Source organism: Muntiacus reevesi, chromosome 2 (genome assembly GCF_963930625.1).
Source record: "Muntiacus reevesi chromosome 2, mMunRee1.1, whole genome shotgun sequence".
Classification (NCBI taxonomy): domain Eukaryota; kingdom Metazoa; phylum Chordata; class Mammalia; order Artiodactyla; family Cervidae; genus Muntiacus; species Muntiacus reevesi.
The window spans coordinates 229,836,824-229,861,251 of record NC_089250.1 but is presented as its reverse complement, the minus strand read 5'-3'; the positions used below and the strand labels follow the sequence as shown (position 1 = coordinate 229,861,251).

The 24,428-nt window shown below is 47.6% G+C and overlaps 1 protein-coding gene across 4 annotated transcripts in view; it reads left to right on the top strand.

Annotated features, from left to right (window-relative positions):
- Nucleotides 1-20,365, top strand: part of ABCC11 (ATP binding cassette subfamily C member 11) — a 78,902-nt gene extending 58,537 nt beyond the window's left edge. For 3 of the 4 annotated variants that reach the window (XM_065920477.1, XM_065920478.1, XM_065920480.1), the window contains 10 exons: nt 1,411-1,637; nt 1,762-1,899; nt 3,147-3,333; nt 7,670-7,759; nt 8,959-9,148; nt 10,805-10,964; nt 15,842-15,920; nt 16,476-16,589; nt 19,085-19,249; nt 19,360-20,365. In XM_065920477.1, coding sequence (XP_065776549.1) covers nt 1,411-1,637; nt 1,762-1,899; nt 3,147-3,333; nt 7,670-7,759; nt 8,959-9,148; nt 10,805-10,964; nt 15,842-15,920; nt 16,476-16,589; nt 19,085-19,249; nt 19,360-19,452 — 1,443 coding nt within the window. In that variant the 3' untranslated portion in view covers nt 19,453-20,365. The remainder of the gene's footprint in view (nt 1-1,410; nt 1,638-1,761; nt 1,900-3,146; nt 3,334-7,669; nt 7,760-8,958; nt 9,149-10,804; nt 10,965-15,841; nt 15,921-16,475; nt 16,590-19,084; nt 19,250-19,359) is intronic. The other variant, XM_065920479.1, reaches the window with a different exon arrangement.
- Nucleotides 20,366-24,428: the final 4,063 nt, after the last annotated feature.

Here is a 24,428-nt window from a genome sequence, read left to right as displayed (position 1 = left end):
CCCTTTTATGGCTTTATTGATCTTAAATTTCCCCTCTAGTTTTAAATAATCACAAGTAAAGGAAAAAATCTCTGAAAAAATTGGCTCAACTATAACATCAACAAATATAGAAACAAATCTAGGACCAGATGATTTTGCTACTTAAGGAGGCAACCAGAGATCCTGACCCTGTGTCCCCACCATATACTTCTAATCCCTAGTGAGCAAGGGCTCTCAGAAAGACCCCTTTCATGCCACAGCTGAGCTGAGTCCTGCCCCCCTAGCCCCTCACCCCCTAAAAGTGCTCAGTGTCTAAGGGGGTGATTGCTTTAGCCTTTTATTTGTCAGTGATTGTGTAAAGAATTTGCATGCAATGAGAGAGACCTGGGTTCAGTCCTTGGGTTGGGAAGATCCCCTGGAGAAGGAACTGGCAACCCACTCCAATATCCTTGTCTGGAGAAGTCCCTGGACAGAGGAGCCTGGCAGACCATGGGGTTGCAAAGAATCAGACACAACCGAGCGACTACTTGATGATGATGACCTCCCACCTCAGACAGCAAGCAAACTATACTTATCAGCAGGATCCAGACATTTGCCATGAGGGCTGTTATAGAGCCACTTCATGACTCAAATAATTATATTAAAGTGTTGGTTGCTCAGTTGTGTCCGACTCTTTGCGACTGCATGGACTCTAGCCTACCAGGCTTTTCTATTCATGGGATTTTCCAGCAAAAATACTGGAGTGGGTTGCCATTCCCTTCTCCAGGGGATCTTCCTGACCCAGGGATCGAACCTGCATATACCCTTTACAATTTTATTTATTTACTTATTTCTGTGCAGGTTTTCTTCAGTTGCAATGACTGGGGGCTACTCTTCGTTGCGGTGTACAAGCTTCTCATTGTGGCGGATTTGCTTGTTGCAGAGCACTGGCTTTAGAGCGTGGGCTTAGTAGTAGTGGTATATGGGCTATGTTGCTCTGAGGCGTGTGGCATCTTTCCAGACCCAGTATTGAACCCATGTTCCCTACATTGACAGGCAGATTCTTAACCACTGGACCACCAAGGAGGTCCTAATATACCCTTTGAAATTGTATATTTTAGTATATTTTCAGAGTTGTACAATCCTCATCACAACTCTGAAGCATCATTATCATCCCCATTTTATAAAGGGAGACCCTGAGACTCAGAGAGTTTATATGTAACTTGCCTACAGTCCCAGAGCAGTAGGTGGAAGACTGGGGCAGCCCTGGAGTCCAGTCAAATTGACTCTGGAGCCTCTGCCTTTAAGCAGTGCTCTACGTTGCCTTCCCTGGATATTCTTTAGTCTGCATTCTGTACATCTTTCAGAGCTTGAGGATACCTGGTGTCATCATTAAGCCCCCACCAAGGCATGCAGACAGCCCTGTGATCTGGGTTGCTTTTGTTCTCACAGGTGTCCCACTGCCCCATGCGCTTCTTCGACACAACCCCAACTGGCCGGCTCCTGAACTGCTTTGCAGGGGACATGGATGAGCTGGATCAGTTCTTGCCCATCGTGGCTGAACAGTTTCTGCTCCTGTCCTTGGTGGTGATCATCATCCTCTTGATAATCAGTTTGCTATCTCCCTATATCCTGCTGATGGGAGTCATCATCCTCTTTGTTTGCCTGGTTTACTTTAGGTGAGTGGGTTCTTTTTGCTTGTGAATGAGGTTTGTGACTAGGGGTATGAGTCTAGGACCGACCTAGAACTGGAGGGTGTCAGAGGTGGATGGCTCAGGTCACTCACTGCCGTTCTCAATGCAGGATGTTCAAGAGGGCCATCAATGTGTTCAAGAGACTGAAGAACTACAGCTCCTCCCCTTTGTTTTCCCACATCCTCACCATGCTGCAGGGCCTGAGCTCCATCCACGTCTATGGAAAAACTGAAGAGTTCATCAATGAGTGAGTCCTTCTGCTCTCTGAGGGTGACGGGGAGTGTGGCAATGGTGGGTGACAGGAAGGGTGGGAAACAGAGCACCCGGAAATAGCACCATCCTCAGAAGAATCAGAGAGATCTTTGTTTTATTCCATTTATTTCACTGCACCTCCAGAACCCCATCTGGAAGATGGTACTTATAAGAATAAAAAATGTAAGTGATATGAAAAATGTCTGTCAGTCTTAAAGACCTGTGCTGTTATACACATATATCAATACAATGAAGGATATGATATATTACCATATTATTACTTATTGCATTTTTTTTCTTTCACTTGCAAACAGATATCTAAATATAGTAGAATAATAAAGAACAATAGCTTTCTAAATAAAAGAATTTTCTTCACTATTGACACCCATAGATTTGCCTTCTAAATGTTTGTTGAAACAAATAATCAAATCCTATGATTGTTGCTGAGGTTTAATCGTGTAACATAAACTTTTCTACTTGTAAGCATCAGTCAAACATGGTCTGCCCTGAACTACAAAAAGTCTGCAGTCTAATGGAAGACAGGGGACACAGATGTATATTTTTGTAATAAGACAAGTGTTGAACACGATGCAATAGGAGAAACGCAGGTAGAATGACTTGGGGTTTCAGAGGAGAAAGTGATAACCCACAGCTTGGGATCAGGGAAGGCTTTGGGGAGGAGGCAACATCTGAGGTGGCCTTGAAGCCAGGAAAGATTTGGGCATGGGAGATGGTGTGTGCTCTATTAACTGAAATATTGGATGAACCATGTTGCCAGCTCTCCCAATGGCGCTCGAGAGACCCAAGGACTGTGCAGAGACTAGGACTAAGGAATCATTCAGTCAACACTGAGAACCTCCCAGGTGCTCAGCACCCAATGGGGATACAGCCATGAACAAGGTGGACAGATACTAAGAAGGGATTGCTTTCCTTCACTTGCTCACAAATCTGGGCCTTTTTTCAATCTTGTTGGCCCAATAGAGTAACTTACCCATCCTAAATCAATCATCAAGGCCAGGGGAAGAAAACTGCTAATAGGCCTAAATCGGTCTGAGCTCACTCCTAGATCTGGGGTCAGGTGAACTCCATGGCTGAGAAAGGAGTAGGAAGGAATCCTCTCCAGTTTTCTTCATTGGTTCTTCGGTGAGACTGGGGAGCTGGATGCTGGAGAAAGCAACCAGTGTTAGGAAACCCTGGGTTAGACAAACACATGTGACTTTCATGTTGTCCTTTCTTTGTCAGGTTTAAAAAGCTGACAGATGTACAGAATAACTACCTGCTGTTGTTTCTGTCTTCCATGCGATGGGTGGCCTTGAGGCTGGAGCTCATGACCAACCTGGTGACCTTGGTTGTGGCCCTGTTTTTGGTTTTCGGCCTTTCCTCTGCCCCCTATTCCTATAAAGCCATGGCTATCAGCCTCGTCCTACAGGTGAGGGGTGGGCTCTCAGACAGCGGGGTGGGGGGCAGGGAGGCGGCTGGTAGTGGGCTGTGGCCTGTGGGCAGACTCAGGGGTCTGTGGGGCTTTGATTACACCTTGGCTTGTGGCCATTTGTGACCTTATGAACTGGATGCTTGGCTTTCTGAATCTGCAGCTTTGTTCTGTTTCTTTGTCACTTCCGAACTGGGAAGCCTATATTGAAAGGTATTTAACAGAATCATAGAATATTGGGATTCTATATGAATGTAGAAGAGGAGTCCAGAGACAGCAGAGTCCAACCTTCCTATTGTGTAAATGGGGAAACTGAGGCCCAGAGAGGGGAAGGAACTGTCTGAATGCACAGAGCTTTAGAAGCAGAGCCAGGGCAAGGCCACTGACCTCTTGGTTTCCTGTGGTGTCTTTTTTACTTTACTATACATACCCTGAGTCAGTTGTCACTTTTCTGAGATATCTGGGGAGGCTATTTAAAATGTAAGTTTCCCAGTTCTCCTCTGGGGCAGGCCTGTCAGGCTTCAAAGTGCATAGACTTGAACCCGAGTGCTTGGCCCAGCCCGGTGGGCTGATTCAGCTGGGCTCATGGAGCTGACGGGAGGGCCATGCTCCAGAGCACAGGGGAGTGATTCAGAGTCAGGTCCTGGTTGGGCGGGGTCTTGGAATCTAATTTTTTAAATGGGTTCTTGAGGGGACCCTGGTGTAGAAGCTTTGTATGTCTCATGGCCTGAATTCTTGCATGCCCAGAATCAGGACCAAGGATTATGTCCACAAAGTCCTGGGGAACGGCTCTCCACAGAGGGCTGGGAGGCTAGTTAGGAAACTCAGGAAACCATGCGTACACAGTTCCATTGGCACTCTCTCCCACAGGGGTAGCCATTAACCATCCTCTCTCATTCTTTCTCTCTAACTGGACTTGGGTCTTGTGTGCCCCATGCTGAGGCATCCTTTTGGGTGCAGAGGGGCTCCTTCCTGCTCCTTGTTGAACCCTGTGGCAGACACAGATGTGTGCTGTGCCCACATGGCCATGCCTGTGTGCAGACTCTTCCAAGGGTGCGCAGGCCATGCAAGTGGCTGTGTGGTGCTCACGCCCACAGATAGCGGCCCCAGGCCATCAGTGGGCAGTTGGGGAGCTTGTAGTGAACCCATGCCCTGCTGGACACTTGCTGTGCTTCTTCCATTGAACTATCACCACATTCCATGAGATGTGGCCAAGTGGTTAAGAACATATGGTTTGGAAGGTGCAGGTTCTCAACAGGCTCTGTCCCTTATCACCTATGTGACTTTGGGGAAATCTGTTACCCTCCTTACTCCTTTTATGAAAGGGAGATCATAAAAGTTCTGGAATCATAGACTTGTGAGTAATATCTGTAAACTCAAAGGTTCATACATGTTAAAAACCTTGGCCCAGAGTAAATGCTGGATAAACGTTCTCTATTATGGTTCCCAGCTTACAGATAGGAAGCTGGAGTCTCCAGAGTTACTTTGCCTGTGCGCCCACAGCTGCTGAGAGACAGGTTTGTCCATGGTGGGACAAACTCTTCTCTTTCTTTCTCACTTTCTCTGACACACAAATACATAAACACACATCTGTACACACACGAACACATGTGCATGTAGTGCACTGCAGAATTACCCCGAGCCTTCCAGAACTCTGGGGAGAGGCCCCACGCTGGAGTCCTGGGGGACACGAGTCACTAAGGACATGCCCCCTGCCTGCGGAACCCTATGCCTCAGTTATCTGGTGCTGGAGCAAAAAGTGGGTGGAGGCTTAGCTCTCCCAGGTGCATCGTGTATGCAGGTGTTTGCTCAAGGTTGACCAGTTGTCCCACCACAGGACACCAAGGAGGAGCTCTGCCAGGGGCCTGAGGACTTAAAGAATGGCCCTAGGTTCATCCTTTCTTCTCAATGTCTGATGTTCTGTTTGAGTGTCTAATTTCTATTCTGGGTAACAACTTCTCAGCCCCCCTGCCTTGCCCATTCACTCTCTTCTGTTTAGCGGCTCAGTCATGTCCGACTCTCTGTGACCCCATGGACTGTAGCCTGCCAGGCTCCTCTATCCATGGAGATTCTCCAGGCAAGAATAGTGGGTAGCCATGCCCTCCTACAGGGGATCTTCCCAGCCCAGGGATCAAACCCAGGTCTCCAGCATTGCAGGAGGATTATTCACCATCTGAGCCACAAGGGAAGTCCAAGAATACTGGAGTAGGTAGCCTCTCCCTTCTCCAGGGGAACTTCCTGACCCAGGAATTGAATTGGGGTCTCCTTCATTGCAGGTGGATTCTTTACCAGATGAGCTACCAGGGAAGCCCCCATTCCAGAGTGATCTTTAATTTTGGTTTTCCTCATGTCATCACCTTGGTTAGACCCTCTAGAGACTCCGTGTCTCTTTATGCACTAGACCTAAGCCATCGACCTACATTCCAGGCCCTTAAATCTAGCCCTAGACCCCACATACACTCTCTTCTCTGGTCAGACTTTGACTCCTGCATGTACTCTGGAGGAAATTCAGGCTTTGGGAGGCAGGTATCACACACAATGTTGCTTTGTAGCCCTGAGAGATTTCTTAGTAAATATTAGAGATACTTTTGGTTATAAGCCAAAACAAGACATATAACCAGTTCAAAATGGCCTTAGCAATCTGGGAACTTATTATCTGATGTGACCAGAAGGCTGAGGTAGGGCTGTCCTCTGTTGGCTAATTTACTGGCTTATCACGACACCATGATCTTTGCTTTTTCTGCTCTGACATCCGCAGTCTGACTTTATCCTCAGGATTGTCTACTCGAGTTCACAGAATGGCTGCTCAGCCCCAAATAACTCATCCTCATCCAGAAACTGCTTAACGCTGGAGAGGAGAGAACTTTTTTCATGTGCCCCCTTGTAAGAACAAGGAGTCGTTTCCTAGAATACTCACATCTGAGTTTTCCTTGTGCTTCATTGGCCAGAATTGTGTCATGGCTCACTGCTAAACCAGTCATTGGCGAGAGGATAGGGGTTAATAGGATCGGTTTGAAGTAACCAAGCCTCCCTGGAATTCCAGGCTGCCAGACACCAACATAACAGAAGGTGTGTCTGCAAGGAAGGAAGATGGGACCGGCTGTTGATAGGCAGTCAACTGTGTCTGGTATCCTTTCCCAGCTCAGCATCATTTCTTGATGGTGGTCTCTTCTCTGACTTAGACAGGTTTTCCGTCCTTAGCCTCCCTAGCCCATACGTACCCTTTGCTTTATCCACAGTCATAGCCTGAGGAGCCCTGAATGGATGATGCCATTTTACTACTGTCAAGACTGTCCTTCTACTAGAACACTTGTCTCCACCCATGTTTAGCTGGCTAAATCCCACCTCTCCTTAAAAACGTACCTCCAGTGCCACCCCCTCCAGCAAGCCTACCCAGTGGCCCTCGTCTGGTGACCATCCTGTGGCCGTGACGGAGCTGTATGCTGACTCTATCACGCTTCTCTATGGACCTGTCTTTCTCCCCATTCTCCTGGGTGCTCCTTGAGGGCAGGGCCTGGGTCTGCTGCACTTTAAGCATGGAGCCTGGCCCAGCACCTCCATCAGAGTTTGTTGACTGGCTGTGTAAGGGAGTTGTTGCCTGGCACCTTCTGCATGGCCTGAGGGGTGCAGAACATCAAAACTGGGGCCCCCATCCCAGCTCTGCCTCTGGTTTCTGGGTGATTCTGTGTGTATCACTTCCACTCTCTGGGCCTCCGTTTCCTCATCTGTGGTGCCTCCTATTCCTAAGAATTCCTGAGACTCCTCTTAGTCTGGGTTTCTCTGAAGGCAGAGCCCAAGACAAGGACTCAGATGCAGATAGATTATTTGTGAGATGCTCCCTAGAAAGGACCAAGGAGCAGGAGCATGCGACAGGGAAGGAGGAGTTGCACTGCAGGAGTGTGTCACTGAGAGTCATTGCTCTATGACCAACTAACAGGATTGTCCCTGAAGGGCAAGAGATAGGAGACTTTATCTAGTGGCTCTTTTCCCCACTAGGAGAGGGTTGCTCCCAAGGGCTGTAACTCCCATGTTTCTGGGCTGCACCTGGGTTGAGTGGGCTCCTGTGGTACGGACAAAGGTTTTGAACAGAAAACTGAGGGTTCCTGAGGTGAAACAGGCTTGGTGGAATTCTCTCCTACAGCTACCCACCACAGCTGCAGCCACACCCAGAAGTAGCTCAGCGGGGCACCAGAGGTACCTGCTCCTTCCCTGTAAGGGAAGTTGTCTTGGTTTGAGGAGCTACTCAGGAGGAATGGCAATTGCCCACCTTTGGAAGCGGTGAGAACCTGCGCTCAGCCCTATAACCTGCTAGTCAGATGCTTCTCCTTTGTTCCAGGTGGCGTCCAACTTCCAGGCCAGTGTCCGGATTTATTCAGAGACAGAGGCGTACTTGACAGCTGCGGAGAGGATACTGCAGTACATGAAGGTGGGACACAGGTCTGGGCTTTGTGCAGGGAGATGTGGAAGTCTCACATCCAGCCTCTGCAAGCCCCAGCACCTCGGGGGCCCTGAGATTTTCCCAGGAGGCAGCTGGCTTCTGGTCCTTCCCCCTCAACTCCCCCAGCACGGTATACATCATCTCTCAGAAGCTCTTCCACACCCATCAGCTCATTTTGACTACATCCCTCATGGCACTCTTAGATGTAGATGGGATGATCTGCTCTTTTTAGAAGAGAGAGGTTTGCTCGAATATAATAATGATGATAACAGTAATATTAATAACAATAATAATTGCTATTAATATTGCTTCTATTTGTGTCATAGTACTTAAGAATCCAGATTCTGTAAACAGGTGACCTGGGTTCAGGTCTAAGCTTTGTTCCTTGAGTCAGCTGTGCAACCTTGTGACTTATTCAGCCTCTGGGCTCCCCACTGATGAAATGAGACAGATCACAGTATCTGTGTCATTGGGTTATTACAAAGATTAGATCACATCCTATGTAAATCACTTAGTGCAGTGCCTGGCCCATAGTAAAGGCTCAGTATAATGATATCTAGTTTATTTCATGGAATCACAAAACAACTTAATATGGTTAGCTGAATTATTATCCCAATATCCAGAGGAGGAATCTTCCCACCCAATCCAGCCACCTTGCTCAATGCAGAGTTGTGGGCTTAGAGTCAGGCAGCCCTGGGTTTGAGCCTCTGGTCATCCACCCATCAGCTGTGTGATCTTAACATGTCATCTGACCTGTGTGAGCCTCTATTTCCTTGCCTGTGAAATCATTTAAAATTGCCTACCTCTATGTATAGGAATAGAGAGAAATTGTCTGCCCAAGGGCTCTGAGCTCTAAAATACGACCCACAGGAGTAAGCTAACCCTGCTGTCCTGGTTATTATTATTCTGGATTCTGTGTCTGTAGAGCCTCACATGGTAAATTAGAGTTTTCTATGTTAATAACATGGGAACTTACCAATATGGTTTCTCACTCTTTGGGGATAAAATCATGTGCATTTCAGGTGATTGGGGGTGGAATGCTCCTCTGATTACATGGCGGTGGCTCAACCCTGGTTCAAGGGCAGGCTGGGATGGTTCACACACCCAACAGCTAGAGGCCAGTGAGTCAGCAGGGGATGGGCAGAAATGGATAATCATTGATTTCTTTTTCTCTCTTTGAAAACGAGATGTGTATCCCTGAGGCTCCTTTACACATAGAAGGCGTGAACTGTCCTCATGGGTGGCCACAGCATGGGGAAATCACATTCCAGGATTACCAGATGAAATACAGAGACAACACACCTATGGTTCTCCATGGCCTCAACCTGACGATTCACGGCCAGGAAGTGGTGGGCATTGTGGGAAGGACAGGCTCTGGTGAGTTCAGCGTCCAGGACATGCCCTGTCTTCAACGTTGGATTTGGGTGTCAGACTTGTCTTCAGATATGTGTTGACTCAGTGACCCTCCAAATAGTTACCGGGGCCTCATTTTGTGCTAGAAGAACAAAACCCATAGTCCCTGCTGTTGTGGGATTCCAGTGGAGGGGACAGATGTTGACAGGTCGTCAGATAAGGAATGGGAAAGATCGCCTTGGTGGTGAAGGCCCTGGGGAAGGAGACGGGTGGTGTTAACAGAGCCGCAGAGTCGGGCCCTTGAACTGCAGGGGCCTGGACTCTGAGGCCAATGTTTGAGGAGAGATGGAAGGGTGAACAGGGTGCAGGAATGAGTGCTTCCTGCAGGGGGCGTGCAGAGCTCTGCAAGGGTGAAGACCTGCTTGCGTGGGCCTCCCTGGTGGCTCAGATGGTAAAGAATCTGCCTGCAATGCAGGAGACCCAGGTTCAACCCCTGGATCTGGAAGATCCCCTGGAGAAGGAAATGGTAGCCCATTCCAGTGTTCTTGCCTGGAGAATCTCATGGGCAGAGGATCTTGGTGGGCTACAGTCCATGGGATTACAGAGTTGGACAGGACTGAATGACTAACACTTTGGTCTTTCTTCCTTTCGTTCTCCCCTCCTCCTCTAGACCACCTCCTTCTCCACCTGCCTCTCCCTACTTCCTTTCTCCTGGCTGACTTCTTCCCTCTCTTCCTCTCATCACTTTTGGGAGCTCTGACCCAAGGGTGTTCACCCCCTTCCACTTTTTGCCTTGTTCAGACCCCGACCTTGGGCACCTGGGGCTGCCTCCTCCAGGCAGCCCCCCAGGATGACCGGAGCCTCCCAATCTCTGTCTCCTCAGGCCCCTGCAGGCCTTGTACTGCTGCAAAGTGAAGAGCTCCCAGCTGTATTCTTTCATGTGCTTTTCCCTTTCCGTTTCTCACCTGTAGCTGGGCTGAGAGGGCTGGGTCTGACGTAGAGCCACTCTCAAGCAGAGATGGCCCAATTGGCTGAATTCATCCTACTATATGCCAGGCCTGGAAACCCAAAGGTGAACAAGACACATGGCTGCCCCTCACATCGACCTTACCTTTTAGAGCAGAGGTTGAAAACTCAGATGCACGTGATGGGCCTGGGGTGTGAGGAAAGGAGGGTGGGGAGGGCAGCACATTGAACTTGGAATACTGTCCCCTCTCAAGGAAGCAGCTACACTTGGCTCCAGCTGTCTGTTGCCTGAGGGGATATAGGCCCAGTGTCACCCATTTTACTGACTCTCAAGAGAATCATGCAATTTGAGCTTTTATATGCTGGCTCTTTGGATTTTTTTTTTTTTTAATGCTGGCAAAGAATTTTTAAAAAAGCAATAACACCGTGTGTGTGTGTGTGTGTGTGTGTGTGTGTAAAACAAGACTTGTGTGTGGGCTGGATTTACCCAGGAGCTCCATTCATGCCCTCTGATTGAGGCAGTAAGAGCTGCTCATGGTTTCAGGCACCCCTTGCGGTGGAGACTGGAGACTCCGAGCCTCTTCTGCCCTCTCTGGTTCGTGATGACAAGGAGTGGGTCACGGGAAGGGGAGTCTGGAGTGGACACCAGGTTTGACCTGTGCTGCCCCTCCTGCAGACTCAGGAGACAGAGCCCCGCGTATTCTTGCTCTGCAGGGAAGTCCTCCTTGGGGGTGGCTCTTTTCCGCCTGGTAGAACCAGCCAGTGGCCGCATCCTCATCGATGGCGTGGACATCTGCAGCCTTGGCCTAGAGGACCTGCGGTCCAAGTTCTCAGTTATCCCTCAAGATCCAGTCCTGCTGTCAGGGACCATCAGGTGAGTGCTGGGCTGAGGCAGCCTGTGCGGAGGACAGGCTCCCAGCAGGAGTCACTGGGCAGATCCCTGGGGTCGGGCTGCCTCTTGTCACCTGTGGCCAGAGTCCCAGACTTCTGGGCCTCTGCTCTCTCCTTGGGGGGAGAAGAGATGCCCCTGAGGAATGGATGAGGCCTGGATACACACAAGAAAACTTTGTAATCAAAAGGCCTAACCAAAAGGCCTAATTTTAATTTTAATTTTTTAATTTTTATTTATTTATTTATTTATTTTTAATTTTAATTTTTAAAAACCCTGATGGGATTGGTCAGATTTCAGATCACTATCAGTGTTTGCTCTGTGGTTGACCACATCTTTCCATGTCTGGGTGTGGTTTATTCTCTTCTCTCTCCCACTGGATAAGGCCAACGGGACTCTTTAAGCTGGATATTCGCCATCCAGGCAGTCCCATCAGTGAGGCAGATAGAACTGGGTCTCTGACCTTCTCTCCACACTTTCTGTTTCCTCTGAAGGCAATCTGGAGATCATCCAGGTTAGTGCTGCTGCCTGATTGTGCTCTTAGGCTTGTGGGAGTCCAAGGTATGGAATCTGCGGAAGGATGAGGCATGAAAATGCAGCTGGATGCCTCATATACAGGGCATTTATCTTAGAGGCAAGAGGACAGACTAACCACAGAGCCTTAGTTATCCATTTATTTATTTACCCATCATTCATTCATTCCTTCATTCATCTACTTAACCTGCCTTTTCTGAACCTCTGCCAGGTCCAGGCATTGTGCCAGGGACTGGGGACACTTGGATGAATGATCAGTGCCCTTACTCCCCTCAGAAGTTCACATTCAAGGGTGAGAGGAGTTGTAGACGTGTAAGATCTGTCAAGTTATAATATTAATACAAGGATGTAATTTGCTAAATCAGAGATATGAACCAACTAAGGGAACCTAGGAGTAGGACAAATAACTCTGCCTGGGGGAATTCAGAAAGCCTACCCAGAGAAGTGGGGGAGGCCTTTGAGTAGGGTCTTGAAGGTTAAGTAGAAGACTGCATGGCAGAAAAAGGGAGGAAAGTCTTTCCAAGGAGAGTGCATACTATGTGCACAGAGAGTTTTGTACCGATTGTGTTGTTTTAGAGGAATGAGACAAAATTTAGTGATAAATTTCTGTTAACATATAAGTTGGCCAAAATCTATCATGCCTTGATATGGGAGTAGTAGAAATATGAATTAACATTTATTGAGCATTTAAATGTGCCAGCCCTATGCTTTAATATTCTGTGTCATTGTAGTGTCAGAGCAACTCTGTGAGGTGGGCACTATTATTTTCTAAAAAATGAACTTAGGAAAGTGACTTATTGAAGGAGACACACACATAAATGGTAAAGATGAGATACAACTCCAGGTAGTTCAACGCCCTGACGAGTGATAGTACCTCTCCTCCCCTGACCACTGCTTGCAGCAGAAAATATGGACCGGCATACAGGAGACCTGGGTTCCCCACCTTTTGAGGTTCTGTCTAACCCTGAGTACCTTGATTCCAGCCTGTCTCTCTGACTTGTGGTATGAGCTTGAACAAGCCACTTAACACTGATGAGCCATAATTTTCTCATCAATTAAAGAGATATATCTGTCTCATGAGGAAGAGGATGTCAATGATCGCATCTGTGAAAATGCTTTGGAAACTATCAAATATCACGGAGACAGGTCATTCTACCTTCTGCTTCTTCAATCTAGCTGTACACACAAAATGTATGTTGAACTGCGGAAAGAAAAAGCAGTGGTTAAGAAAGGTTTCAATTGGGACTGAGTGGTTGCATAACAAGGATGTGTTTATTATGTTTCCTATGCCAAGTGCCAGGCAAACCTTAATGGGTATAAAGTCCAATTAGATCCAAATATGATGTTAGTTGCCTGGATGATCAGTTAGGATTCCTTCTCTGCAAGAGATATAAAAAACAACCGTACCACAACGAGATACCACCTTATACCTACTAGACTAGCAATAATAAGAAAAGAAAAAGGAACATAACAAGTGTTGGTAAGAATGTTGAGAAATTGGAACCCTCATGAACTATTGGTGGGAATGTAAAGTAGCACAGCCACTGTGGAAAACAATTTGGCAGCAAGAGAGTTCCAGAAAAACAGCTATTTCTGCTTTATTGACTATTCGAAAGCCTTTGACTGTGTGGATCACAGTAAACTGTGGAAAATTCTGAAAGAGATGGGAATACTAGACCACCTGACCTGCCTCTTGAGAAACCTGTGTGCAGGTCAGGAAGCAACAGTTAGAACTGGACATGGAATAACAAACTGGTTACAAATAGGAAAAGGAGAACGTCAAGGCTGTATATTGTCACCCTGCTTATTTAACTTATATGCAGAGTACATCATGAGAAATGCTGGGCTGGAGGAAGCACAAGCCTGGAATCAAGGTTTCTGGGAGAAATATCAATAACCTCAGATTTGCAGATGACACCACCCTTATTGCAGACAGTGAAGAAGAATTAAAGAGCCTCTTGATGAAAGTGAAAGAGGAGAGTGAAAAAGTTGGCTGAAAGCTCAACATTCAGAAACCTAAAATCATGGCACCTGGTCCCATCACTTCATGGCAAATAGATGGGGAAACAGTGGAAACAGTGGCTGACTTTATTTTTCTGGGCTCAAAAATCACTGCAGATGGTGACTGCAGCCATGAAATTAAAACATGCTTACTCCTTGGAAGGAAAGTTATAACCTACCTAGACAGCATATTAAAAAAAAAAAAAAAGCAGAGACATTACTTTGTCAACAAAGGTCCATCTAGTCAAGGCTGTGGTTTTTCCACTGGTCATGTATGGATGTGAGAGTTGGACTGTGAAGAAAGCTGAGTGCAGAAAAATTGATGCTTTTGAACTGTGGTGTTGGAGAAGACTCTTGAGAGTCCCTTGGACTGCAAGGAGATCCAACCAGTCCATCCTAAAGGAGATCAGTCCTGGGTGTTCATTGGAAGGACTGATGTTGAAACTGAAACTCTAATACTTTGGCTACCTGATGCAGAGAGCTGACTCATTTGAAAAGGCCCTAATGCTGGGAAAGATTAAGGGCAGGAGGAGAAGGGGACAACAGAGGATGAGATGGTTGGAATCACCAACTCAATGGACATGGGTTTGGGTGGACTCCGGGAGTTGGTGGTGGACAGGGAGGCCTGGCGTGCTGTGGTTCATGGGGTTGCAAAGAGTCAGACACGACTGAGCAACTGAACTGACTGAATTGAACTGAACTGACAAGAGTTAAATATAGAACTATCATATGATCCACCAAATCATATGAAATAATTAAATTTGAAGTAATTAAATTTCAAGAATCAAATCTACAGATTTGAAAGAATTATCAAAATCAAAAGCAGGGCTCAACAGATATTTGTATACCAGTGCTTATGACCTTATTTAGAATAGCCAAAAGGTAGAAACAATCCAAATGTCCATTGACAGATGAATGGATAAACAAAATGTGATCTATACAAACTGTGGTATATTATTCAATTAGAAACAAATGAAAAGTTGATATGATACAACATGGATGGATCTTTACAGCATTATGCTAAGTGAAGTAAGCCAGATGTAGGATGCTTCAGTTATGTCCTACCCTTTGTGACCCCATGGACTGTAGCCTGCCAGGCTCCTCTGTCCATAGGATTCTCCAGGCAAGAATACTGGAGTGGGTTGCTGTGCCCTCCTCCAGGGGATCTTTCCTAACCTGTGGGATTGAATTGAGTCTTTTATGTCTACCTGTATTGGCAGGTGGGTTCTTTACCACTAATGCCACCTGGGAAGCTCCAAATATTGTATATTTCCACTTAAGTGAGATACCAGGAATAGGCAAATTTGTAGAAACAGAAAGTAGAAAAGAGATTACCAGGAGGAAGGGGAGGGAGAACATTTAATCAGCAGAGTTTTTATTGGTGTTGATGAGTTTTAGTGGATTGTTACATGACATTGTAAATGTATTGAACACCACTGAATTCTACAATTACAGTTAAAGTGATAAATATTATGTTATGTATATGCTAACACACACAGAGATGCGCACACACACCCCAGATGGCTTAACTAAAAGAACCTCTGGGATCACAAAACAGGAAGGCCAAGGTTGACTCAAGGGACCAATATCCCCTTCAGTCTGCCTTGGCTTCATCCTTGGGCTCCGCTGTGGGCCGTGGGGCCTCCATGTCTCCTCTTTCCGAGGCAAGATGGTTGTAGCCTCACTTGTTCAGTTGGTGAGAAAGTACAAGCCCCCTTTCTGGTGATTGTTGTCCAAGTCCTGAGATACACTCTGATTGCTTACCTTCCCCACCCTTCAGCCAATTGCTGCGGCCAGGGGTTACCACCTTCTGGTTTGCTTATACCCGAGTCTTTGCTCTGCCCTGAGCTGGTGGTAGAGCCCCACCTGGACCACACAGGCTTGATGGCTAGGAAGGAGGTGGCCCCCAAACAAGACCTGGGCGCTGCTGCCTGCAGAAGGAAGGGGTACTGGCAAGGCACAAGGAAGCCCACTTGTGGGAGTTTGATGAGTTTCTCTGGATCCAATAATCCAGCTCTAACCATCCTGATTACCATGGTGACTCAGATGGCAAAAAGTCTGCCTGCAATGCAATACACCTGGGTCCAATCCCTGGGTCCGGAATATCCCCTGAAGAAGGAAATCGCAACCTACTCCAGTATTCTAGACTGGAAATTCCATGGACAGAGGAGCCTGGTGGGCTTACAGGCCATGGGGTCCCAAAGAGCTGGACACGACTGAGCGAGTTTCACTTAACCCAACCATCCTCAGTCACATGCTCTGTGGGGTGCGGACAACTCAATGGGCAAGTGTGCTTCTTGAACACTTCTCTTCTTCTCCTGAGGCAGGTTCAACCTGGACCCCTTTGACTGCTGCACAGACGAGCAGATCTGGGATGCCTTGGAGAGGACGTTCCTAAACAAGACGGTGAGTAAGTGCGAGGCTGAATTCTTGGCCCTGCTGGTCCTTGGGGCTCTTCTGGTGTCGTATGCCAGATGTTGCATGGATTAAATCATCTCACAGGGATGAGGTGGTTTGAGATTGCTAGATAAAAGCTGATGATGCCAGTGGTAAGCCAGGCAGGTACCAGCTCAGGGCAAGCAGGTACAGCTTTGTCGTTCTGGTGCTTACTGTCAGGAGACTCAGACGGGACCAGTGCTGTGTAGGTAGTGATGAGAACTGCAGACACCACAGTGGGTGGCCAGCCAGGGCCTCTGTAGAGACGCACATTTGACAGAGCAAATGCTAAGGGGGCAGCTGGGCACCGATCTTTGAGAGAACATTCCAGGTATAAAAACTAGCAGGTGCAAAGACCTTGTGAGGGGAACTGGATGGGCAGAGCTGGGGGTGAGAAAGGCCAGTGTCTGGAGTGTAGAGACAGGGGCAGGGAGGGAGTGCCATGACAGGACAGGAGAGGAACGAGGGGGTCAGTTTTAGAACTCATCCCACAGTGGCCCATGGGCGTCTTCCTCCATATCACAGATCTCAAAGTTGCCGCAAGGCCTGCAAGCAGAAGTTGTGGAAAATGGCTCAAACTTCTCCGTGGGGGAGCGGCAGCTGCTCTGCATTGCCCGGGCCCTCCTCCGCAGCTCCAAGGTGAGAGCTGGGGGCACGTGAGGGGTCTGGGGGATGCTCGGCTTGGGAAACACACCGCTGTCTCTCCCTCAGGCACGTGGGACGCTGGGCACCGCCCTGGGTTCTGTCCACAAATCCACAAAGGGCTTGATGGTCACTTTCTGCCATTCTGGGCAACCCTGCCTGTAGAAGTGGGGGGCCTTTCTGCCCAGGTGCTCTGCACCCTGGCACCCCAACCTAGACTTGAAACGTCCCTGCCACAACCAAGCCCCAGTGCACTCCTCCTGCACAAAGCCACAAGGCTAGAGATACAGTCACTTAAAGTCACTTACTGTGCTTTCCTGTTAAAACTTGGGTGCAGGATATTCCCTCATGTTTATTAGATTTGAGAATCAGATGACACCTGTTCTGGAGCAAAATAGCATTCTTTTTTTTAAAGTTTCATCCAACAGTGTTTCTTCAGTTCAGTTCCGTTCAGTCTGACTCTGTGACCCCATGGACTGCAGCATGCCAGGCCTCCCTGACAATCACCAACTCCTGAAGTTTACTCAAGCTCATCTCCATTGAGTCAGTGATGCCATCCAACCATCTCATCCTCTGTCATCCCCTTCTCCTTCCACCTTCAATCTTTCCCAGCATCAGGGTCTTTTCAAATGAGTTAACTCTTAGCATCAGGTGGCCAAAGTATTGGGAGTTTCAGCTTCAGCATCAGTCCTTCCAATGAACATTCAGGACTGATTTCCTTTAGGATCGACTGGTTGGATCTCCTTGCAGTCCAAGGGACTCTCAAGAATCTTCTCCAACACCACAATTCAAAAGCATCAATTCTTCGGCACTCAGCTTTCTTTATAGTGCAACTCTCACATCCGTACATGATTACTGGAAAAACCATACATAACCTTGACTAGATGCACCTTTGTTAGCTTAAAATTTTCCAAATATTGCAGGTACTACAGGGGCTACTTAGGAGCCATCTTTCCCTCACAGGTGAGGCTATGTACACACATACATACACACACCTCCACACTCACACATGTGTACATACTTGGACACACACGCATATGCAATACACAACATGGTCAGTTAATGAGCAGTGCAAAAATTGTTGGTGCGACAGGCAGAGCTATGGGGAAGAGCTGTGGGGCTCGATGGGGCCTGGAGCAGGGAGGTTTCAGAGGAGGAAGGACTTCCCCTCTTGCTAAGAGAGAGGGGTGACAGGACTGGCAATGTGTAGGTAGCGTTTTCTTAACCTCTCGGTTCCTTATTTTGGTTACTTAGCCACTTGGTGTGAAGGCTGCTTTCTCTAGATTGTTTTCTAAGTTTGTGTCATCACTTTATGATTGTTGTCATATCTCTGTACCACCTATCCCGTGATTTACTTGTGATGCCCCGTGCAGGAGCAAAAATCACACTTTCTATGCCAATTAAATTCTTCCAATGCATTTTTTAAAAACTTTTAAATTTTGTGTTGGGGTATAGCTGATTAACAATGTTATGATAGTTTCAGGAGAACAGCAAAGGGATTCAACCATACGTATACATATATCCATTCTCCCTCAAACCCCCCTCCCATCCAGGCTCATAACATTGAGCAGAGTTCCTTTTGCTACACAATAGGACCTTGTTGTTTATCCATTTTAAATATAGCTTTGTGTACATGTCCATCCCCAACCCTCTAAATATCCCTTCTCCCCTTTCTTCCTCCCCCTGAAACCAAAAGTTTGTTCTCTAAGTCTGCTAGTGTCTTTCTGTTCTGTAAGTTCTTTTGTATCATTTCTTTTTAGATTCCACATATAAGGGATGTCATATTTCTCCTTCTCTGTCTTACTTCACTCAGTATGACAATGCCTAGGGCCATCCATGTTGCAGCAAATGGCATCTGACGCATATTGTTAATGAAAGAAATACAAACATGTTAAAGTACAAAGTGCATTTACCTACATACTAGCTACACCATCTCTTCTGCCACCCAGAATGTACGCTTGCCTGTCCTGAGAGGAACATTGCCCTATCTTAATTCAGACAAATAGGAAGGCAGTTCATAAGACAGGAAGTTGCCACTGGCACATTTTCACTTTCAAGAACTTAATTTTCTGGTCACTAAAGAAGGCGTCCCTGGTAGTTCAGATTGTAAAGAATCTGCCTGCAATGCAGGAGACCTGAGTTCTATCCCTGGGTTGGGAAGATCCCCTGGAGGAGGAAATGGCAACCCACTCCAGTATTCTTGCCTGGAGAATCCCATGGACAGAGGAGCCTGATGGGCTGCAGTCCATGGAGTCGCAAAGAGTCAGACACAACTAAGCTACTAACAGACACGAAGTATAGTTAGTTCTTGGCTGAGACTTAACATTCTCTTCATAATGTGATGGATAACTTAGAGCTCCAAGTGGGTTTCGAACCGAGTCCAAAGATCTCTTTTTCCAGCTGAGGTACTAGGCAAACTAGCGGTCACCCCAGGACTAGACCCAGGGTTGAGTCTGAGGAGGCTGCCTTCACCCCTGTTTCTTATCCACCAGATCATCCTTATTGATGAGGCCACAGCCTCCCTCGACTTGGAGACGGATATCCTCATTCAACACACAATCCGTGAAAGTTTCCGGGGCTGCACGGTGCTAATCATCGCACACCGCGTCACCACCATCCTCAACTGCGACCGCATCCTGGTCATGGGCAACGGGAAGGTGAGGGGACACCCCCAGGCTGCTGGGAGGATGGCGCCCAGGCCTTCGGATCCCTCAGGGCCAAGCTCAGCTGCACCCCGCTTCCCTCCCCTTCTCTCTCCGCCTCCCAGGTGGTGGAGTTTGACAAGCCTGAGGTCCTGCAGAAGAAGCCGGGGTCCGTGTTTGCAGCCCTGCTGGCAACAGCCAGTACTTCGATGAGCTGAGGAGGAGGGACTGCGTGGAGGCAGGTGTGGCTGAGCCGGCCATGGTGCAGGAGTTGGAGCCTGCAGTCTCCTCTGCAGAGATGGCTGCTTCTCCGCAAAGCAGGGCTGGAACGTTCTAGAAGTGCTGGTGATGGGTGGGAAAAGGACATTGAGGGAGCACAGCCTGGAGTAGGGCCCTTGCTGGCTCCCCGGAGACCATGTAGGAATTTCATAATAATGGTAAAGTTTATTACAATTTTCTGATTGGTGTTAAAAGTGTTGTAAGTGGTATACTGATTTTGTAAAAAAGAAAAAGAAAAAGTCATACTCTCAGTTCTGCTTTCTCTGTGAGCTGGTATTCATTCAGCTACAGGGAACAGAAACGTTCTTAAGCTTTCTGGTAAAAGGGACGTTATTAGCTCATGTAATGGAAAGTTGCAGAAAAAGCTCTGGGTTGAGTGCCAGTAATCAAAAGGAAGTCTGCCGTACAGGCTCTGCCTTTCTTCACTCAGCCTCACTTTGGTTTGTTGACTTCACTCTCTGGCCTTCTCTCCTCATGGCACAGCATGGCTGCCAGCACCTCGAGGCTCACATTCCACCAGCTCCATACTCCCGGTCCTTTCTCCAGGGATTCCAGCAAAACTCCGGGGCTAAATCTCACTGGGCCAGCTTGAATCCTGTGCTCAGCCCTGAACGAGCTGCCTATTAGGCTGCTGGAATGCAGTGAGGGGCTGGGCCTAAACTGTATTCCCGCACCTGGGCCTGGGGATGGGATCAGCTACTTTGAATCACATAAACGGAGAATGGAGAGGATTGTTTCCCCAAAATAAGATTGGGGTGTTATTACTACATTAGGAAAGAGTGGGCAGCCCCCAAACAGTAGCTGTCTACCATGTGCTTGTTTACTAATTGGAGCATAGATAGGTGAAATAAAGAGCTAACTTATTATTAATACATATGCCAACTGGAAATAAGATCATTTGTGGCCTCTGCACCCCTAATGGTTATAGATATACATAAATAGAAAAGGTAATTATTTTCAGTTTACTTCTAGGAAGACCTCATTGTTTGAGGAGAATATGTTTCAAAGTACTTTCCTTTTGTTTTCAGATTAGTGTCTGATTTTGCCCTAAGAAAGATCAATTCAGTAAATGAGGATTTCTTACTCTGTTGCACTGGGGTGGATGCTGGGGATGTAATGATGTCCCCGACCTCATGGAATTTGCCCGCCAGAGAGTAAGTAGTGAGTGAAAGTCGCTCAGTAGTGTCTGACTCTTTGTGATCCCATGGACTATACAGTCCATGGAATTCTCTAGGCCAGAATACTGGGGTGGGGTAGCGGTTCCCTTCTTCAGGGAAATCTGCCTAACCCAGGAATTGAACACAGGTCTCCCACATTGCAGATGGATTCTTTACCAGCTGAGCCACCAGGGAAGCCCTCCCAGAGATAAAATAGTAAGCAAGGAAACAGGAGGCTCTAAAAGCAAGTGACAGGAGGCAAGGGCAGGGTTCAGGAGATGGAGGTGGTCGGAGCAAGCTTCTTGGCGGAAGCGATGAGACCTGAAAAATGGACAAAGGTTTGCCAGATGAAGGGGACTGGGGTAAGGAAGACTGTAGCAGGCGGAGAGGAAAGCAAGCAAACCCCTGTGGGAATGAACTGTGGCAGGGCTGATTCAATCGCTGGAGCCGGAGCTGGGGCCACGTGTGCATTGCCTCTGGGCCGCCTGGTTTTTCGGCAAAACCCGCTTCTCTCCTGAGAGTGTTTCCCAGGTGGAAACACTTAAAAACCCTTTTGTTCAGTGGGTCCTCTTCCCCTCCATCCTTGCTTTTTCCTCCCGGGGCCCTGAAGAGCGGCCGCTCCTGCTCCCAGCCTGGCATAACTCTGCAGGGTCGCAGAGATGCTCGTCGGCTCGCCCGGCGCCGCCGTCTCCCAGAGCTGCCGCGGGGCAGCTGCCTGGGGCACGTGTGGGAGGGAGCTCCGCAAACTCGGCGCTGCTGCCCCACGCCCGACTCCCGGGTCCTTCCCCAGGTCAAAGCTAGCTGCCTGTTTTCCTTCCGTTGGCCAGCAGATGGCAGGCTCTCCCCAAAAATGCGGGGACGGTCCCGCGGGTTCCAGGTCTAGAGCCCCTGAGAACTACTGTTGACCCCTTAGTCCGAGGACAAGAACCAGAGCCCGTTTCCACTTGCTCTTCAGGGCCTCCTCTCACCTCTCTTCACAGCAGCTTCTCTTCAGGGCGGGTTCTCAGCCTTCCCAGCACACTGGAGTCACCCAAGGTGCTTAAAATATCCCGATGGAGGTCCACCCCTAGGTGTTTTGATTTCATTGATTTGAGGTAGAGAGTGTACATTGGGATTTTTAAAGCGGTAAGTGAATCTAACATGCGGCAGAAATTGAGACCCATTGGCTCCAAACGACAATAAAGCAAAACTGTTTGAAAAGCTAATATATGATGTTCTGTTTGATTTTTTAAAAAAAACAATATTGGTAATATTTTATTCCTTAAGTTGAATGATGAATATGAGTTTGTTTTCTTTAATTCTTTATATATTTGGGGGCTATCTGAACTATGTTGTAATATAATTTTAAAAATTGAAAAAAAAATTAAAAGAAGATTTTGGCTGCACTGGGTCTTCGTTGCAGCACACAGGCTTCTCTAGTTGCAATGCATGGACTTAGTTGCCCCATGGCATATGGGATTTTAGTTCCCTGACCAGGGATCGAACCCACATTCTCTCCATTGAAAGGTGAATTCTTAATTATTGGACCACCAGGGAAGTCCCCCCCAAAACTGATATTTCAAAAATAACAAAAAAAAAAAAAAAAAAACCACCAAAAACCAAAAATAACCTAAAAATAATTATAATGAGAGAACGTACTGCTACTTCCTTATATTTACGTAATGCTCTACTTAGGCACTCAGTCGTGTCTGACTCTTTGCTACTCCATGGACTGTAGCCCTCCAGGCTCCTCGGTCCATGGGATTCTCCAAGCAAGAATACTGGAGTGGGTTGCCATGCCCTCCTCCAGGGGATCTTCCCAACCCAGGGATCTAACCCAGGTCTCCCGCGTTGCAGGAGGATTCTTTACCATCTGAGTCACTAGGGAAGCCCATATTTTCTTAGTGGTTTGCCATTATTTGTATTTTCAGTTACCTCCCTGTGGGGATGGGAGAGTATTTTTAGTGTTCAGGGATCTAAAGGCCTCCATCTGCCCTCAGGGCCTAGGGCCCCTCCTGGCTGAGTGCTGTGGACAGACTTCAACACAAACTGTGCGATGTGGATGTGGTCACAGAAACAATAAGCAGATGTACAGATCAAAGGAGACAGTGGTCCACCTGGCCCTGCTCTGCCCTCTGTCTGTAGCTCTGGACACTATTTGAAGAGAAACACAGCTAAATGGAGACTCTTCGAAGGGTGACCGCTAGGTGACCTGAGCTATGCTGTGAGAGGCACCAGGAAGGAAGAGGGAGTCTTCACTTTCCCTAAGGGCTTCCTCTAGAAACAGCTCCAGAGGGCAGCCCCAGGTCCCCAGGAACAAGCATTCTTCAACTGGAAAGGTCGGGCTAGGAGCTCCCCCTGGCTGGAAGCCTTTTCTGATTCAGACAGTTCTCCCCGGTGTAGGGCAAGGGGCACTGCTGATATTTCCAGGCTCAAAGAGGGTTCCCACAAGACTGAGTGCAGGCAGGGAGTCTGTGTGCGTGGGGAATCAGATTGGATAACTTCTGGGGCGTATATAACTCCGGGATGCAATGATGAGCGTGATAATGCCTGTAGGGCTAAAGCAGACCTTACCAGGGCCGCTACCCCGACACACGTCCTGATTCAGGAAGTCTGGGGTGGGGCTCGAGAATCTGCCTTTCTAACAAGTTCCCAGATGTTGCTGATGCCAGACCCTGCACCATACTCAGAATTCAGGGGTTAGCAAGATGACTCTATCACGTACGGGCTAGACTGCAAAGGTCCAAACCTTTGTTCTAATGTGTTCTCCAAAGTGTCCCCAAAGTCCGTTTCTGGGGCACTTTTATTTCTATGACCTCTTTTGGTTCAGACTCCAGAGTCATCCACTTGGACCATGCAGACACTCGTTTCCTCCATCACACAGACTCAGAAGGAGAAGTCAGCACTTTCTCTTACTTTCCTTATTCCCTCTATACCTATGAAAGTGACAGTGATAGTCGCTCAGTGATACAGAGGACTTCAGTGAAGTCTGGGCCAGAGGGGCGTTTCTGTGCTAGTTCACATCATACTGCTCACCGCACCCTCTGAGTTCTCTCTGCCTCCACTTCCCGAGCCCTAACCCATGCCGCTCAGAACTGTTCATCTCTCTCTGTTGATGACTTTTCCTGCCGGGCGAGTCATCAGGGCCGTATAGTTTACCTCAAGAGACAGGTCAAGGCAGTTCTTTAAACAAACAAGCCAACAAAAACCAGTTTCCACCAGCTGTTAAGACAGTAATGTTTCACCCTCATTAACCTAAGTGTCTCAGTCTATCCAACTCTGTGGAATCCAGCTACGGCAGAGTCAGAAGCAGCTTCAGACATTGTCAGTTCAGATGTTCTTAGCCTGTAGTCCATGGACTGCTTAGCTAGATTCAGGGGAGCCATCAATTTGAATGGGAAAAGAAATTGTTTTGTTTTTGTTTTTACTAACAGAAATTTCCATTGATTATGAATGAGACAACAAACTATAATAGTATTAGTACTACCTGTGACTTTGTCCTCAATAGAAATCATCAGTATTCTCAAATCTCACTTCAGTTGTTTTAGATGTCTCAAAATATCACTTATTTTATTTTATTATGTATTTATTTAGCTGTGCTGGGTCTTAGTTGCCGCACATGGGATCTTAGTTGCAACATGTGGGATCTCGTTCCCTGACCAGGGATCGAACCCGGCCCCCTGCACTGGGAGTGTGGAGTCTTAGCCACTGGACCGCTAGGGAAGTCTCACGAAATATCATTTATATGCACCACGGCTTTGAAATTATAGTAGTTATTT